General features: G+C 37.3%; 2 protein-coding genes and 1 long non-coding RNA gene across 3 annotated transcripts; 1 reads left to right on the top strand and 2 right to left on the bottom strand.

Annotated features, from left to right (window-relative positions):
* Positions 1-1,517: 1,517 nt before the first annotated feature.
* On the bottom strand, positions 1,518-4,538 carry LOC116299160 (E3 ubiquitin-protein ligase TRIM71-like). Its single transcript, XM_031707790.2, has one exon. It carries the CDS (start codon positions 4,340-4,342, stop codon positions 2,075-2,077), a length of 2,268 nt encoding a protein of 755 aa, XP_031563650.2. The 5' UTR covers positions 4,343-4,538; the 3' UTR covers positions 1,518-2,074.
* Positions 4,539-5,082: 544 nt separating this feature from the next.
* LOC148910833 (52 kDa repressor of the inhibitor of the protein kinase-like) lies at positions 5,083-8,834 on the bottom strand. Its single transcript, XM_089030630.1, has 3 exons — positions 8,435-8,834; positions 7,922-7,981; positions 5,083-7,469 (listed from the first exon to the last, which is right to left on the bottom strand). The coding sequence occupies exons 1-3, from the start codon at positions 8,832-8,834 to the stop codon at positions 5,083-5,085; spliced, it is 2,847 nt and encodes a 948-aa protein (XP_088886756.1).
* A 2,060-nt stretch (positions 8,835-10,894) lies between these two features.
* On the top strand, positions 10,895-14,066 carry LOC116299154 (uncharacterized). The gene is made up of 3 exons (XR_004197433.2): positions 10,895-10,973; positions 11,982-12,125; positions 13,679-14,066. It is a non-coding gene; the product is annotated as an uncharacterized LOC116299154 (long non-coding RNA).
* Positions 14,067-17,270: the final 3,204 nt, after the last annotated feature.

The following is a 17,270-nucleotide window of genomic DNA, read 5'->3' as shown; positions in this document are numbered from 1 at the left end:
TACATAAGTAATAATAGCATGATTATTTAGCTTTCTGGTAGGTTTTTGGGAATTTAAAATAACAAAAAGCATCAGAAAAATCAGATAAAATCTGGAGCTTAGCAAGACAGCCCTTCTCGCCATGCTTGAATGCTTCTCCCTTTAAACTGGTGCTTCAAACTTTATAGCAACTAAAGAGAGATCGTTTTCGTTCTTATTCAGGCTGAAATAATATTTGTTTTGTGACCCAAAATTGTTTAGTTATATTTTGAATCCTTTTTGTGACTACTGCGTTTGCGCAGAAGTCTTTATGCACTAACACACATCTCGCGAACACTTCGTATCGACGACAAGTTGCCGATTGCTCCCGACGATAAGCGATATGTGCCTCAAGGGTCAATATGGTGTGCAATGTCCGCTATAATTCTAACTTGGTCAAAATTATCGAGAAGGGGTTAGCACGCGTACCACCTACATCTGGTGGCTCGTATCTCGTGGCCCCACTCGCACATGGTGGCTCATTGGCAATAACTCCGAAACCATGTATGCAATGATAACAAAACTTGGCACGATGGGTGAGACTTCTGTTGTCAACCATCTGACCACGTGACATGGCCTAACGTCACATATCACGTGATTTTATATACCGAACTTTTTTGCCGATTTTTGTAATTAATGGTCATTACAATAAATGCTATGGTAACGAAACTTGGTACAATGGGTGAAACTTGTTTTCCTTTTTTGATTCTTTATAGTATCTTTATTTCATCACCTATCATATTTACTGTGAAAAAGAAAAACAGCACAAAGATTATCAGTCATTTTTAGCGGAATGTGAAATTCTAAAAGGAATCATAGCAAGTGAGATTTCTTGGTTTGAATAAAGTGAGGGTCAAGAGTGAAGGCTGAACAGTAATTTGATGATTGAAGACTGATGTTATATCAGGCTTTAGTTCGTAAGCTATCTATGCGACAATGACACGGGAGGATAAGATTAATCAATGAATCAGTGTTGAAGCATTTTAGACTTGAAAATGTGAATGTATTATCAACATCACTTATTCCATCCCTGATAAGACATGTTTCGAGCATTTAAGAGGAATTTCAAGTCTGGTTTTTAGACTTCTTTGTGCGAATAAAATATTTATTAATTATAATAATACGTAATTATCCCCCCCTAACCAATTCATGGTTTTGTTTCCCCCTAATTACTGTTGCTATGTCTCACAAGCTTAATAAATTGGGTAGAATTTCTCAGAATTGAAAACTCTGATTGTGGAAGATTATAAATTGCTTCAATTGTTTAGTGTGCTGTGAAAATAAAAGACAAATGCTTTCTTAATCCTTGTAGTACTCTTTAAAGCAGATAGTTGTAGTTGTATGTGTGACAAAATTTTAATGCCGCTGGGAAAACTGCTGCAATGATGATTGGCTTGCTATTGTATAAGTCACAACCATCAATAGACTATTTACATCAGATGTCCTCGTCAGATTACTCACTTCCTTTCATAATAATAAAACACATATCACACATTACATCAACTGATAATATTTTTAATCATTAAACTAAATATGGGTTATTTACAAACCAATTACTTTTCCCTCTGCTAATAAATATTTACAACAACATTGGCATTACTTCATCAATTCTACAATATTAGGTATAAGGACACAGCTGATCAGTATATCACTGAATATAATATAATATAGTTTAATCTAAACTAGGCCTTTAGATATCAATGAAAATGCTATCTGCTTATTTTAACATTGAGTTTGCTACAAAATAATATTTAGACTTCTAATTAATGTAGAGAGAGTTATAAGCTGATACTCAGCTGAACAACATTAATTTAGTATTCTTTTTTAACTCGTGAAAATGATAAAAGAAACAAATTACTAAATATTTATTTGGAAAAACAAAGAGAATCTACAAAACTAAGAAATACTCATTTCGAGTTTACTCATCAATAATGACGATAAAATCAATGTTTTTCTCAAAGTTTACATGGAAATAATAATGAAAGTGTTATTAGGGTTATACTGTACCGTATGAGAGGGATAGAAGTGTAAAGAAGTGTTGAATGGTTGATATCTATTAACACCAAACAGAAACTCTATTACCACACCATTCTACCACAAACACTTGACCATCAGCTGTAACTACTACATCAACAGGACAATACATCTGACCAACACCTGAACCACGGCTACCAAATGACCTTATAAACTGACTTTCTTGTGTGAAAAGTTGAACACGGTGATTATTACCATCACAGACAAGAATCATGTCTGCACCATAAACAGCCAGTCCACGTACAACATTAAACTGACCGTCTCTTTCTTCCTCTTCCCCAAACTTGTACAAGAAAACTCCATTCACATCAAAAACATGAACATAGTTTCTGTCAAAATAAGATACAAAGTATTTCCCGTTACCATAGGTGATGTACCGAGGCTGTTCATTATCAGGCATATCAAACTCATGAACTAAATCTCCTTGTTTACTGAACACCTTGATACTTGGTTTGATACCCAGTTGTTGTTTTCCCCAACAGCACACTGCGATGTTTTTATCATCGTTAACACACATTCCACGCAACCATTGGTCATGTCTGTAGATGGTTCTTACTAGTACATAAGTACCGTTCAAGTCAAACTCTTGTATCCTTCCTTTATCATCTGGACCATCACTGACAATTATCCTGTCTTCATTAAACACCACTCCAAATGGATAATACAGTTGACCTTCTCCTGTTCCTTCCCTGCCAAACTCTCTTAAACAGTTTCCATCAAGACTGAATATTTGAATACGATGATTAAAATAATCAGCAATGGCTATCTCTCCATTATCACTGACTGCTATCGAACATGGAACATTAAACTGTCCTCTATCACTTCCTCTTCCTCCAAAGGTTTTTACAGGTTTGAACAACTCCTTCATATCAAGTATCTCTACATTCTGAGGCGAGTTCTTGATCCTTTCTCCCCCAATATTCACCTGAATTTCGTGCCGTCCATTTTTTTGTGGCTTAAAACTCACACGGTGTTTTCCAGTTTGCTCTTCAGACACTTTGTTTTCCACCTCGTTGCCCTCCACATCTTTGATTCTAACATCAATAGACTCGATTCTTGTGGGACACACTTCTCCTTCTGTATTCCTGGTGATTATATTGCACTCGTTTATAAAACCACGAGGAGTCTTCAATAATTCAATTGTGGATCGAGCAGGGTCCGTCGTCACATTCTTCACAATCCTGCCGATATCTAGCAGTGATTGCATGACTTGCTTTGTCACGGAGTAACGTATTGTCATGTCACGCTGGATTGGCTGAAGGCACAAGATCGAAGGAGCTTCTGATAACATTTGACTTCTTTCTAGAATCATTTGCTTACTTTCTATTTCCTCATATGCTACATCTCTCTCCAACAGTGCTCGGCAGTGTTGCACAAATTCATCAGAATCTTTTAATCTTGTTCGAATAGCCGTTTGTTCTTCATGATTTGCTGTTGTTAGTTCCTGGAGCGTCTGCTTCAGTTCCTCCTTCTTCGCTATTCCGTGTTCTTTGGCCATCCTGCAAATCAATTCAACTATATCTTCGACGTCCCTCTCTGCCTCGGCAATCTCTCTTTCAATTCTTCCTATGTTTTCTTTAGATTGCTCTAGTTCTTGTCCATCATTTTGTTTTCGTTGCTCGACTCGATTCATCGCTCCTACGATCAATTCCCTTGAGTCCTGTCCAGCGTCTTCTAAGCTCTGCAGTTTGTGGTTTTGGTGATTCAAAGAGGCGCATGTTTGGCAAACGCTGAGTCTACATGTTTCCTCTTTACAATAGTATTTAAGCTTCTTTCTCTCGTGGAACTTGCACAGCATCTGGTTTTTGATGAAACTGTTTACATTTTCCTCCTTAAATTGATCGAGCATTATTGGTTGGTGTTCATCTTGTATTTTTTTCAATAACCGATGGGCATTGCAGCAATCCTCGCATATCAAGCCATTACACTGCTGACAAAACGCCACCAAGACTCGCGGTTGTTCACAGCTCACACAATGGGGCAAGACTGGTTGATTAGCTTGGCTTTTCATCCCATGAAGCAAGTCCAGGAGAGAATCCAAGTAGAACGACGAAGGTAGCTTCAGAGAATCGCCGTCTGGCACAACCATCGTCGTGTTGCACAGCGGACAGTCCATTCGATTGTCGCCTTGATTGCCGCTTGTCTCGTACCAATGAGCGATGCAGTGTGTACAAAAACTGTGAAGACATGACAGAGTCTTGGGATGGGTAAATATCTCTCTACAAATGGAACAAGTGAGTTCTCTTTCGAATGTGTCTGTGATGTCTTTGAGCGATTTGATTGCACCCATTTTCGCAGGGATACAGAATGTAATGAATCAGATTTCTTGGAAGTAGAGAGTCATATTCAAAGGAGTCACGTGACGACCCTATGGAGAGAGCGTCATGCCAAGAGACAATGAGACTCATAGCAACGCCATCCCGCAATGGTTTTGTTTTGAATATTCTTATTGAAAAGCATTTGTAGCGCGAATCTTTGTGTTATATTCTGATTATTTATTTAAAAGTAAAAAAAGTAGCGGTTTTGAAATAATCAATAAAGACACAAGACTGAAAAAAATGTCAATTTACTGACTGACGTTTAAAGTAAGGGTATCGCAGGCTGGTTCAATTCAGTATGTAAACCTCAACGGGGGACGCAGCGACTCAGAAAATGAATGCAGTGAATTACAAGAAGAGATAAAAACTAGTGTGAGCTGCGTCGTTTCTAATGAAACAGTATGATGAAAAGGTAAATTATTAAGAGTAAATTAATTTACCTTTTCATCCAGTGGCGGATCCAGGGTTTTTCAAAACGGGGTCCAGATCGGGGAATAGATTGCTATGACGTCATATTGACGTCATATGATGTCAAAGTATTAATTGTTTCGTTGCTTTTACCTACTATATAAGCGCTGTTAGTTTGAATAAAAATTATAAAATTTGTCTTAATAATAATAATAATAATAATAATAATAATAATAATAACAACTTTATTAGACAGGGTAACACCGTTACCATAAATGATAATTTTCAGGTGCCCTTACCTTATTCAATCGCCCAAAACAAAGGACAACCCCATCTTTCGGGGATGGAATTGCTCGAAAGCTTTTACCAGCTCTACCATTTTATTGTCATCAAAAGCTAGTTTGTTGCAAAGACTTTGATGAGCTTTCATCAGGGCCAAACCAGATAGCCTATTCCCTGACATCGTTGAACGCCTATCAGTCTTAATAAGTTTCAGCTGACTGAAACTTCTCTCGCTTTCACATGAAGTAATGGGTAGAGTTAAAGCCAGTTGAAGCAATATGTGTATATTTGGGAACTGCAAACTGCTACAGGATTGAAAGGCATCAGCCAATTTATTTGGAACCTTAGAAGGATTGCCGTTTGATTGCTGTTTCCACTTTCGAATCCACATCTTATACTCTGTTGGAAACATTTGCGAATAAGGCAGATCATCATTATAGAATTTAACCGTTTCAGCAAGTTTTACTGGAAGCTCAGCATCGTCTTCTTTATTGATGCATTCACTTGGAAGAAGGAAAAGTAGGCTAAGTGTAACATCATGAGCAGGGTTATGTACAAATCGTTCCTGCAGCTCGGCAATCACATGCGAGATGAACTCATTATACAATGTAACTCGGAAATAATCTTCTGAGCTAGATACGTTATGATTGTTTCTATTCATCTGCCGTCTCACAATTCTAGGCTTCTCCAGCTGGAACTCCTCTCCATAGAAATGTTGTCCAAGCCTTGTCGTCTCCTGGAAAATCTTCTTAAACTCTGCTTCAGACTTTTCTCTCATAGTTGTTAGTGTAGATACAAGAGAATGTACTTGCCGGTATGCATATGCAACATCAATTGCTTGCATCTGCAGCTTAACTGTTAGTTCTCTCAGTAAGAAAAGGACCTGCTGGAGAATCATGATGCATAAAAGGAATGTCGATGACTCAATTTGAAACAAAAATCCATTTGCCTTTGTCACAGTTTCGCTATCCCACATCCAGTTTGTACCGAGCTCTTCATGTTGGTTTGGGTACACCATGGCCTCTAATGCTGTATGGATGGCGGGAAGCATTTCTACGAAAACAATGTAAGCATCAATGCGTAGAACCCAACGCGTTCGGCAAGCATCCTTTAGCTTCTTTGCTTTTGTTCCTTGTGGATTCTTTAATTCAAGAACTCTGTCCAAAAGACGCTGCCTCTTTGCTGAGTAGCCAAAGAACCTAGCAATTTCACCAACATACGACTCTGCGTTCTTGAATTCTTGAACTTTGCAGGCAGAAACTACAGCAAGATTTAATCGATGAGCTGCGCAGTGAAAGTAAATTGCCAGAGGGGCCTTCTCTTGTATAATTGATTTGCATCCTGACTTTGCGCCTGACATATTGAAAGCACCATCATAGCATTGACCTCTGAGATTGGCCAAAGACAAACCATTGCTTGTCAGCCATTGCAAAATAGATTTTGCCAATGTCTCACCAGTGATTCTTTCTACTTCAACGAAGTCCACAAATACTTCCTTAACGGCAGAATCAAAAACATAGCGGAGGCATAGTGACATCTGCTCTCTGTTTGAGACATCCGTTACTTCATCTGCTATTACGGTGTAGTACTTTGCTTCCTTTACTTCGTCCAGTATATCCTTCTGGATATTCTTGCCAATAACTTCAATTAGTTGATTTTGTATGGTTTTCGATGTATATTTCGCATTGCGTGGCGCATTTTCCAGGTGTTTAGCGAGCACTTGATCCGTCTCTGCCCGAAAACGAACAAGTTCAATAAAGTTACCTTCAGCTGAATGTTTATCCTCTTCTTGCTCCGTCCAGCATATTTTATCGTCGCGGTGTCCACGTAGTGCGAAGCCTTGTTTCCCACACAACATTACAATCTTTAATAATGATTGAATTACCCGTCTATTTTTTTCAATTGTTTTCTGGGCTTCGCTGTCTAAGAAGTTGTTGATTGCTTGCGAAGGGTTTTTGTAACGAGAAAGAAATTCAGCCATTTTCGCCATAGAAGTTAAATGGTAATCTTGTGTTGCATGGCCGTTCATCTTTTCGCATATGTTATTCCATTGTTTATAAGGTTTATTCACAAAGCAACCAGCACCACGTGCTTTTACTTGCTCTGGAGCAAACATTGCGCAAGCACGACAGAATACACCGTCAATGTGAGAACTATAGTGAACCCAAGGGTGTTTTAACAGCCAAGACGGTTGAAACTGCCGTAAAGTGGATGACGTGTTACAAAGCCGTGTACGCGGGTAAGACGATACATTGGGATCAGGCTCTTTGGTAAGAATGTTGTATAAATCGTCTCTACTGATGCTTCGAATGTCAGTATGTGACTCAAAGAGCAAACCAATATCATACGATTTACAAGGCAACGAAATACTACTGACTTCCTCGTCCATGGAAATCTCCCCACTAGGATCTATAAACAGTATAGAATGTGAAAATACTTTCAAAATGGGGACATTTAATACTTTTAAACGACACTTGAATACAATAAATATTAAATCTGACAAATTGATAAAGCGTAGACTCTGGAAATTATACATTTTTTTCTTTATTGCGCTCATACCTAACTAAGTGCTAACTCTAAAATTTAAGAGTCAAAGTGCTCCAAATAATTACAGCAAAGTGTGTGGTTACATTATTTTTTAACTAATTTGTTAGGATTGCACAAGAGTTGCTCCAAGTCTTTCTTGCTCTTTACTCCCGAACGACGAACGACGTTTTTCCGAAAAGTTATCGTTATTCCGAAGAGATTTCCAATCGGAATAACGGTTCATTGTTCGGTAATTTCGCCATCCGTGATCGCGCCGCTCTAGAGTAAGCAGCGCGAGAGACTTGGAGCAAGTCACTGTCTAGGATTGCACTTACTGTCCTGATCTGATGATGGTGTCGTTACATTTTTCTTAAAACTTGCATTTGTTTCTTCATCTATAATTAAATGTTTGAATGTGAAAATTCAGCGAATCATGCTGGTGTGCATGATAAATTCAAAATCTTTGGGAGTATAATTCTATAATAGACCTATTTACTAGAGATAATTCATGTACCGTAAATTATCTATTAGACGCCCACTGTCTAATAAACGCCCCTCTCTAAAGTAACAAACGCCTCTTATCTATTAAACGCCCACGGCACCCTTCGTATACGAAAATTTAATAGGCGTCTAATAGATCATTTACGGTAATGATTATGCAGCACCCCAATTGCAATTGCATTCTTAATGTAAAACTTATTATAAAACAACAAAGTTAACACAACACTCTAAACGACATCCTTTGTGATTATAAAACAAAGTTTAAAAACTAGTACTAACGATGTTTTTTCATCTCTAGCTGTCATTAAGTAAACGATAACCGGATGTATATGTTTACTCGCTGTCACTTAAGATCTCTGTATCACAGTCACTTGACTCATTGTCTGACGGCTCCCACTCATCTGTGTCTTCGAAGCGTATAAACACGTCTCCACCTTCCACTAATTGATTTCGCGGATTTATTATCTCCTCTTTTCCTGGTAGGGAAATCGTCATGCTATCGTACAATACGGTTCCAATTTCATCCGGCCTTCCAAGAAATGGCCGAATAATTGGGTGAACCAAGCCTGGTATATGTGTTTCTCCAGTCATGAAATGCTCCACAATTTTAACAGTTATCAGATATCTTAGATTATAAATGTCAGTTTCAGGATTGTCCTTGTTAAGTGTGAGCTCCACGAGAAGAGATTCGAAGTGCTGTTTGCAAATATACCGATGGTTGATAAATAAGCTCAACATCTCAGCCATCACGAGTCCTTTTGGCGGCAAGCTTTACTCAGGACAATATTCTTGTTGATGAATAAGATGAAAATACAAATAATATTGTCAATCTTTGTTTACCTTCGCTTTTTTTCTTGAAAAATGATGTGATTGCTTGAAGTTTTTCGTTGGATTTTCGCTTGCTCATCTGATTACATTGATTAATTTGATTTTCGGGAATTCCAATATGGTGGTTCAGTTCTGACAAGACTGTAAGTAGACTACGCATGCGCGCTGTATTTCAACACAGGTAGTCCAAACAGTTGGTCGGGGATCGGGCCGGAAAGGCGATGGCTCGAACTGTTTGGAGTACTCGAGCTACCAGTGCGACGCCAAAAACAAGCTATAACTACAGGATACAACCCAAAACTTCTGTAATCTTTTTAATAAAAATTTACAAAATATTTTTTTCTTGATATCCAAAAATTCAAACCAAAAAAAAAAATAAAAAAAATATAAAAACTTGAAAAGAAAAAACGGGTGCAGCGGACCCCGTCGCACTACCCCTGGATCCGCCACTGTCATCATTGCAGTGAATTACAGTAAATTTCTTAAAATTAGAGATTTATATTCAAAGGAGTCACTTGACCACCCTATGGAGAGAGCGTCATGCTAAGAGACTAGAAGACTCATAGCGATGCCATCACGCAATGGTTTTGTTTTAAACATTCTTATTGAAAAGCATTCGTAGCGCAAATCTTTGTGCTATATTCTGATTAATTTTTTAAAAGTAAAAAAATAGCGGTTTTGAACTAATCAATAAAGACACAAGACTGAAAAAATGTCAATTTACTGACTGACGTTTAAAGTAAGGGTATCGCAGGCTGGTTCAATTCAGTATGTAAACCTCAAGCTGTCTCGGTGGCTGGATTGTTGCTTCTTCCCCACCACTGAACAATAAATCTATACTTTGTTTGCTACAATTATTTTTATGACATGGAATTTTATGGCGCAGCCAATTTTAACTGCCACGCGTCAACATTACTTTCCGCAAGGGAACTAGTTTGATTTTTTACAGGAAAGTAAAAGGTAAAAATTCGCCAAATATCATTCCCGTGATAAATCTTTAAACTTGTGCTACAAACTGATAATTATTTTATTTATTTATTTTTATTTGATTTTGTTTGCTATTTCGTTAGAGCATGATATAAATAAGATACAATAACCTACATTATTGCAATGTGTTTTTGTTTTAATGTCAAAAATTTTCTGTGCTATTTATGGTGTGTTATTTACTTTCTCAAATACATCAAAACCACCCATCGTTATTAATTAAATACCATCAGCAGGTAGAAGTCATGTGTATTTGATTTGTGGTGAAAAATGCCGCCAATACAAGAAGATGCAAGCCATAACAAATATCCAGTATTTCTGTTTACATTGCTTTCAATGATTTTTTCAAGGAGAAGTGTACCATTATATTATCTAATGCAGTGTCAAAGTTTTCTTGATTATGTAAATTGAATGTGATTTGTATTTGTGCATCATATATGTTGATGCTTTTTGGAAAATCATTGGCTGTAAGGGAATGTTCATTGTCATTTAGCTTTTGGTAATAAAAAGTTTTTGCATGTTCTGTGATTGAATCCAATGTATCTTGATTCCAATAGTTGCATCTCTTAATAATAGAAAATCAAATGCTATTCTTCATTTGCACGTTACGTCATCGCGGCCATGTTGGTACCATTTAACAAAAGATTTCTCATTAGCATCCATTGTTAACGGCACCACAATATTGCCGCCATGTTTTTGTCTTTTAACTCTCTTGGGAATGCTTGCAAACCATCTATAGAATGATAAAACACAGCAACGATTTAATATAATGCTATAGGCATCATTGGAATGAAATGCTGTATATTTGTATTACCACTTCTTTCCCGGTCATGATCACTAGAAATTTCAGGGGGCTGAAGCCACCCTTCAGCAGAAAAAAAACGATGCTTTTTTATATTGTTTTCCGTTGTGTTGACGGAAGAAACTCAATTAGCCCCCCCTAAACTCAATTAGCCCCCCCCCCCCCTAAAATTTTGGCTGGATCCGCCCTTGCCAATGGCATACAGTAAAGGAAATCAACAGTCGAGGAAATGTATGTTACCAGTATGGCTGTCACTCAGTATATTGTATATCGTAAGTAGTATTCAACACCTTTACAGTTTCAGAAATTTCTGTCAGAAGTAAGAAATCTTGGTTATGAACCCTTGAAAGAATGGAATACAACTCATTACCTGTATTCATGATGTTTATTAGATCTGTTGATGAACATATTGGAGTTCTATGGTCGTAAATAATATTGAGGCAGTATAATGACATGGCTACACATTGTTGACCAGCGCCTCATGACTACAACTTTCCTATTAACAAATTAAGGAGGAAATTATTTCAAAAATTTGACCAAACCAAAAACGATATATCTCGTCAATATGATAGGAGTCAGAGTTAGAATCAAATTTTGTTTTACATAATTCAGTATTCAAACTACGTGTATCCACATTGGAAAAATTCCAAATATGCCTTTCAAATGCCTTAGGTCTGACAAGAAAAACACTAAGTTTTGCGTAAATATAAGAGTGACCACAATTAGCTGGGGGACTCAAAGTACCCGTGTCAACAACATAGACTGGACAGTTAGTGACAACAAAGTCTAAAATAGTACAACCGGGTCCTGATGTAGATTGTTGCATTCAAGCTATTGAAAAAAAAAAAAAAAAAAAAAAGCCAAAAGCAGTGCTATTAGAAGCATTGTTTGGATCATAGTGTGCATTAAAATCGCCCATTTATTACCAACATTTTTTACTCCCGTACGAATTATTAATGATTGTTATTCGTACAGGAGTCGCGGTTCAGCGAATATTTTAATATGATAGTATTGTTTGGTTCATGGTAATGCAGACCATATCGGTCCTTTCAATGGATGTGATAAGGTCTCAACCTCGTAGTCTCACGCTTAGTTCACATCCAGCGAAAGGGCCTGTGAACCATCTTATCAACTGTTGAACCATATTCTTCCATTAGGTTTCTTTTGAACTATTTTATTTTACATTTTGGTCTGCGTTGACCAAAACATATAACATTTGGAATAAAAAAAAGAGAAAAGTTTGATGCTTATAAAATATTTTCCTTTTGTTCTCTATCTAGATAAAAAGGATCTTATATAATGGACGAAGGAATTCATTTGGTTTAGGAGTTGATTAGTAGCTTCAGCAAAAGTCCTTTCAGTGGATATGAACTTCATGCTAGCAAAATAATTCAGATATCCTTGATTTGGTAAAGGGTAAAGAGGTAGGTCCAAAGATGTAAAGTTACGATCTGATTTCTAATATAAATCAGAACAATGGTAAAAAAGTGATTGGTCTCCCTGTGGTATCTTCACATTCGTCGAACCACAGGTAGTCCATACTTTTAAATAGTAAAAAATAAACGCGCACTCTAAATATATGTTTTTGAACAAACATAAAAATCACTACTCACGTTTTTCTGTTTTCACTTGAATAGCATTGATGCGGGGATATATACTGTATAGAATATCCGTTCCTTTGGTTCAAAGACTTTCTTTTTACCGTTTGCGGTATCCATGGTAACTGTAGGCTGCTATTTTTCTGTTTTAAATTGTTATAGTGGCAAGAACACAAGTGAGGAGTTTTACAACGTCGTTTTCGATTCCTTGTTTGATGAAAAAGAGAAGAAAAGGGATGATAAGTGGAATAAATTTACAGATTCTCACAGAACCTCTTAAAGTATCAATCTCATAAAAGCCATACTTTTTCGATAATTTTTCGAAATAACTGCGTCAAAGTACATTTTCTAGTAATGATAGACTTTTCACTGTGGTTTCAAGTCGAAATACTAAAGTAAGATTTTTCTGGTTCCGACACTCCAACTAGGAAAAGTCCGATCCAAGGAGTGAATCCAGATTGGGATTTTCCACAATTTTAGATTTTGAGGCAAAAAGTAACAAACTCTAAAAGAGCAAGAGAAATGGGGATCAATGGTGTAATTTGTTTTGTTTTGGTCGCCAAGGAAATAGATTTACGAGCATCTAAAGTTTGGACCCGCAAGCCACTTGTACGCCTATAAATACAAAACAACCTCCTCCCCAAGGCACTAGATACTACAATTGGCCTTTCTGGGGCCAAAATTAAGCGCTTACTAGCTTTACTATGCAGATTAAAAATTTACTAAACCAAACATACTAAAATCCAATGCGATGTTTGTTTTAGCCGCGCCGTGACTTTGATTCGCAGGAGTATCGATAAAACGCTAAGGATAATCCAAACGCGGTTTCTATATGTGGTATATGAATCATTCGTAGCATTTTGTTACATGTTATTGGCGGGGCGCAATCGCAGAATCATACGATATCCCGTTAAACCAGGCTATTCTTGCACCTTTAAGATAACTAAACAGCACGGCCGTATCTAGGGTAAATCCAGGCTTACATTCTATCCGTTCAGACAAGCTGAAAACTCGAGCCCGAAGAAAAGAATTTGGCAGCCTGTTGTATCGGATAAAACGGATGTCCACTACTAGATTAGTCTGTACCTTTACTTTTTTAACATTCATACAGGGTCTACTCTTTATGCTTTTTGTATCCTTTAAGTGGTAAGATAAAAGAAAACATGACTTCCAAATGGCTTTGATAGTGAAGTATTCAAGGAACGCGGGTAAAGACTACGTTATATCACGGGCGATGAGTGACCACATAAAATACAGTAAATGTATGTAATTTGGGCTGTGAGGGGCCCCTGAAATGCACTCTACGCCCGGGATGTAGTCTTTTTCTCAAAACACATCATTCATTCACAAGTTAATCCTAATATTCCTTGTTCTTGCAGTTGGTTGTATCATGAAGGAATCGTACACGAAACCGATGCTGAAGATGATGGATTTTATTCAGTGTTTTCTGTATAGGAATGTCTAAATGACCGGTAGCCGGCTTTGGTTTTTTGGTTTTATCACGCAGCAATCGTACATTAAACCAAGATAAATGAGAATGGATCTAGCCCGCGCCAAACTCATCATGGACGAAGCGACGAGCAAAAAGTTTAAGACGAAGTTGGAAACATTTTATCTTGATCATAGACATTCAATTTTCCTTCGAAAATCATAAATGTCCATTTGAGCATTCAGGTTATTTTCGCAAGCTAAGCTATCTCCGGGCTCGTAATCCTTCACACTCTTCGAGCTTCACTACAAAGATGCCCTCTCCTGTCAATGAAATCCTGTTGAAATATAATGTAATAGGCTCACTTTGGTGTCCTTTTGAGTGTTGTGGTCTTTGTAAAACTAGCGACTCCGAACTTTTAAGAAACAGGCTTGAAACCTGGTAAAAAAAGGTGAGCAAAGCCGTTACTTTTACTATTTTTACACTAATAACGATTGGTTAATTATCCACATCAAAAGCTTTATGTTTTTACAATAACCGTTTTTTCATTCATAAAAGTCTTAACTATTTTTCGAGAAGCTTGAAAACATAAGCTTACTAGATTTTGAAAATTCAATTTATTTACCATTTTTCATCTCGTTAACAACAAAAGTTTTTGAAAAACTAATAAGTTTACATTCATTTATACTTGACAAGAACAACTGAGGCAAAATAGAAAATAACGCAGAATGCAATGCAAATACGAATGAAAATTTTCTTTGTCAGTAAATTGGCATTTGGAAATGTTTTTAAATATTTTCTTAGCTCTTTGAAAGTGAAAGACAAGGTACCGCTCTTTATACAATAACATATCTCACAACAACACGAATTTAAGCTCATTTTAAGAATCATATACTAGGTCGAAAAGCTCAATAAACAATTGAATATTTGGTGTAATTTTAAGACTCATTCAATATTTAGATAAATTATCTGTAGAAAGACAGGAATGTTATTTAGCTTTAAACTTGGATTTGTCTAATTGTGGAATTCAAAAAGTGCTTTTTCAAATGATTATTTTATATCATGTATGAACTACGAATACTCTTACCATAAAAACAAAACAAGTACTTTTTTCACTCGTTCGTCATGCTAGTTTGTTGCTCGTTTTCCGGTAATGTTGTAGCACACTGTGGCGAATTCTTTTTTTCTTGAGCCCCTGAATGCAATTTAGGCAAAGTTAAAACCGAGTCCAACCGGCCAGCGGTTTCGCCTAGCGACAGTGTGGGGGAGCCCATCGTGGTTCAGGGGTAGTGGCAGGGATTGCAGTGTGGCAGCTTTGTCGTTGTGTTGTCGTTTAGCCAACCACTTGTGGAAAGATTTTTGTTGTTTTCTCACCTAGTCGGGGCCTAGTATGGAGTATACTAAGTGTTAGTATGGAGCCTAATGCAAAGTCTACGGCCTGGAGCAGTTTTAACAGCCGTGGTTGGCTTGCCATCAGCGATTTTACCAGAGATTTTGGCAGCGAAACAACGGAAGCATTCATTGTCAACCTGGTCGGCCAACGGGCTCGGCACGAAGTTTTGTGTTTGCTGGTCCATCTTCGGTTTCTTTTTTCGACACCTGGTACTCATCCTTAAGTTTCTTCGGCAACAGGTATGTTAGATCCGGTGTTACTCTCGTTTATCAGTACTTCTCCCGGCCTAGCACTGCGAACTCTTTGTCTGCCTTTGCTACGAATTCACTCGCTGGTCGTACCAGCAGCTCATTGTTGGCCTCATCTAGTCATTTCCCGTCAGTTCTATCCCCTCAGCTTCACCAGCCGTTTGATGTTGGACCAAGATATTCACCTGTCCCAGCCAATTGTCTCAGATCTTGGCAGCACCTTGAAAGTTTTGGAACTTGATTTTGGTCTACTAGGCGATGGGAAAGTTATGTACTCTTTAGTATATCGTCATTCGTGTCTAGCTTATTCCTTGCCAGAATTTGCTTTGTCAGCGCTGTACGTGTGACGTACGGGTATCATTGCCTGCTGCAGCGCCTGTTGGCATTTTGGTTAGCAAAGTAAACTCTTTCAGTTATGTTGCAGATCTAGGAATTGGCTTTGTTGTCGTGAGTTATTTTTGTGGGAATTTGAGGGGTAGGGCTTGGAAAAATTCAAATTCTACAAGGGATCCTGTATAAACCAATGAACCAAAGAAGTTCAATCATTGCTTCAAAGATGTGGCTAGCCCGGTTGAAGTTTTCTGCTCTATTAAATCACATGCAGTAGCTGTTGTTGATGCTACGAACTGTGGATAATCCGCCCCTGCATACGATTCACCGGGACAGCATGGTGGGTGTACGGTCAGGCCAAAGGAGGATGTTTCACTAGCATGCTTTGCGCGCCGTACTCATTATTCATCTGTTCTTAGTGTTTGTTTGAAAAACTTCCTCTCGACGGCGATTTTCCTCGATTATTTCGCCAAACAAAAACAGCAGCCGTTTGCTTATTAAATATTTTCTGCACCCATACTGACAAACAATAGAAAGTCTGGACATTTAACTGGGACCTTGTTCGGTATTTTTGTAATTTTTGCCACAGGAAAAATCAAAATATGCCGTATCAATGAATGGATAGAAAAAGATAAAAATTGTTTAGACAAGCGAAGTGTTTGTAGGCTTTGAATTATGTGGGAATAAGTCGAAATTAAACGAAGAAAATTTTAAAAAGGAAACACCTACACAAAGTATAGCCTTCATACTATGCTATATCCCTTAAGTCTCCTTAAGTCTCCACGTTTGAGTGAGATACGGCCATTACAATTTCCACTAAAATTCGCCTTGTGTTTCGCTTCGTCTTGTCTTACGTCCTTGATTTGACGTGACCTGCTAGATTACCAAAAATTGTATTTTTGAGTATCTTCAGACAAATCTGATAATCTTGATTTTAAAATTCAAACGTATACTTCATATAATAACAACGACAATGTAAAATGTTTTATTTTTCATTTTATCAATCGAAGGTAGTTTTATTAAAGAGGAAAAAGAGTTAAGCTTACTTTTATTCACAGCACGTGTCACAAGCCCGACAAACAATTCAAGAATTTCCTTAATCTAACAAACTATAAACGAATAAATAGTCAAACCACTAGAGACTAATTTTATTCAACTCAAGAAAGCCAAACCTATCATTTCACAGTGCAGATAATTTTCTTTAAGAACTCAAATTCACAAAAAGCTTAAAAGTTCAAATTAATACAAAGGCAAGACATTCGAAGAAAATACTCAATCGAAGAAAGTAGATCGTATATTTTTCTCAAGGGTAGATAAACAACAACAAACTTAACACATGGCTTTTGTATATTACCTCGAACAACAGCTGCTAGATAAAACTTTATTCACTAGCGATTTTCTTCCAGAAAATCGAGACTGTCTTTGTTCAAAACGATGCAAGTCTTCTTTCTTCAATGAAAATGCCTGGGAAGATGGCTGATAACTGTCACAAATTTAAAACACGTAATACCAGCAAATTCAGTCTAATTGATCCCTTTTGACAATACAGTAGAGAGAGAGAAGATCCGAAG

Source organism: Actinia tenebrosa, unplaced genomic scaffold, assembly GCF_029948245.1.
Source record: "Actinia tenebrosa isolate PJP-AT-01 unplaced genomic scaffold, QUT_ActTen_1.0 PGA_scaffold15__27_contigs__length_11533743, whole genome shotgun sequence".
NCBI classification, from domain to species: domain Eukaryota; kingdom Metazoa; phylum Cnidaria; class Anthozoa; order Actiniaria; family Actiniidae; genus Actinia; species Actinia tenebrosa.
The sequence above is the reverse complement of the archived record's forward strand: the minus strand, read 5'-3'. Positions and strand labels throughout refer to the sequence as shown.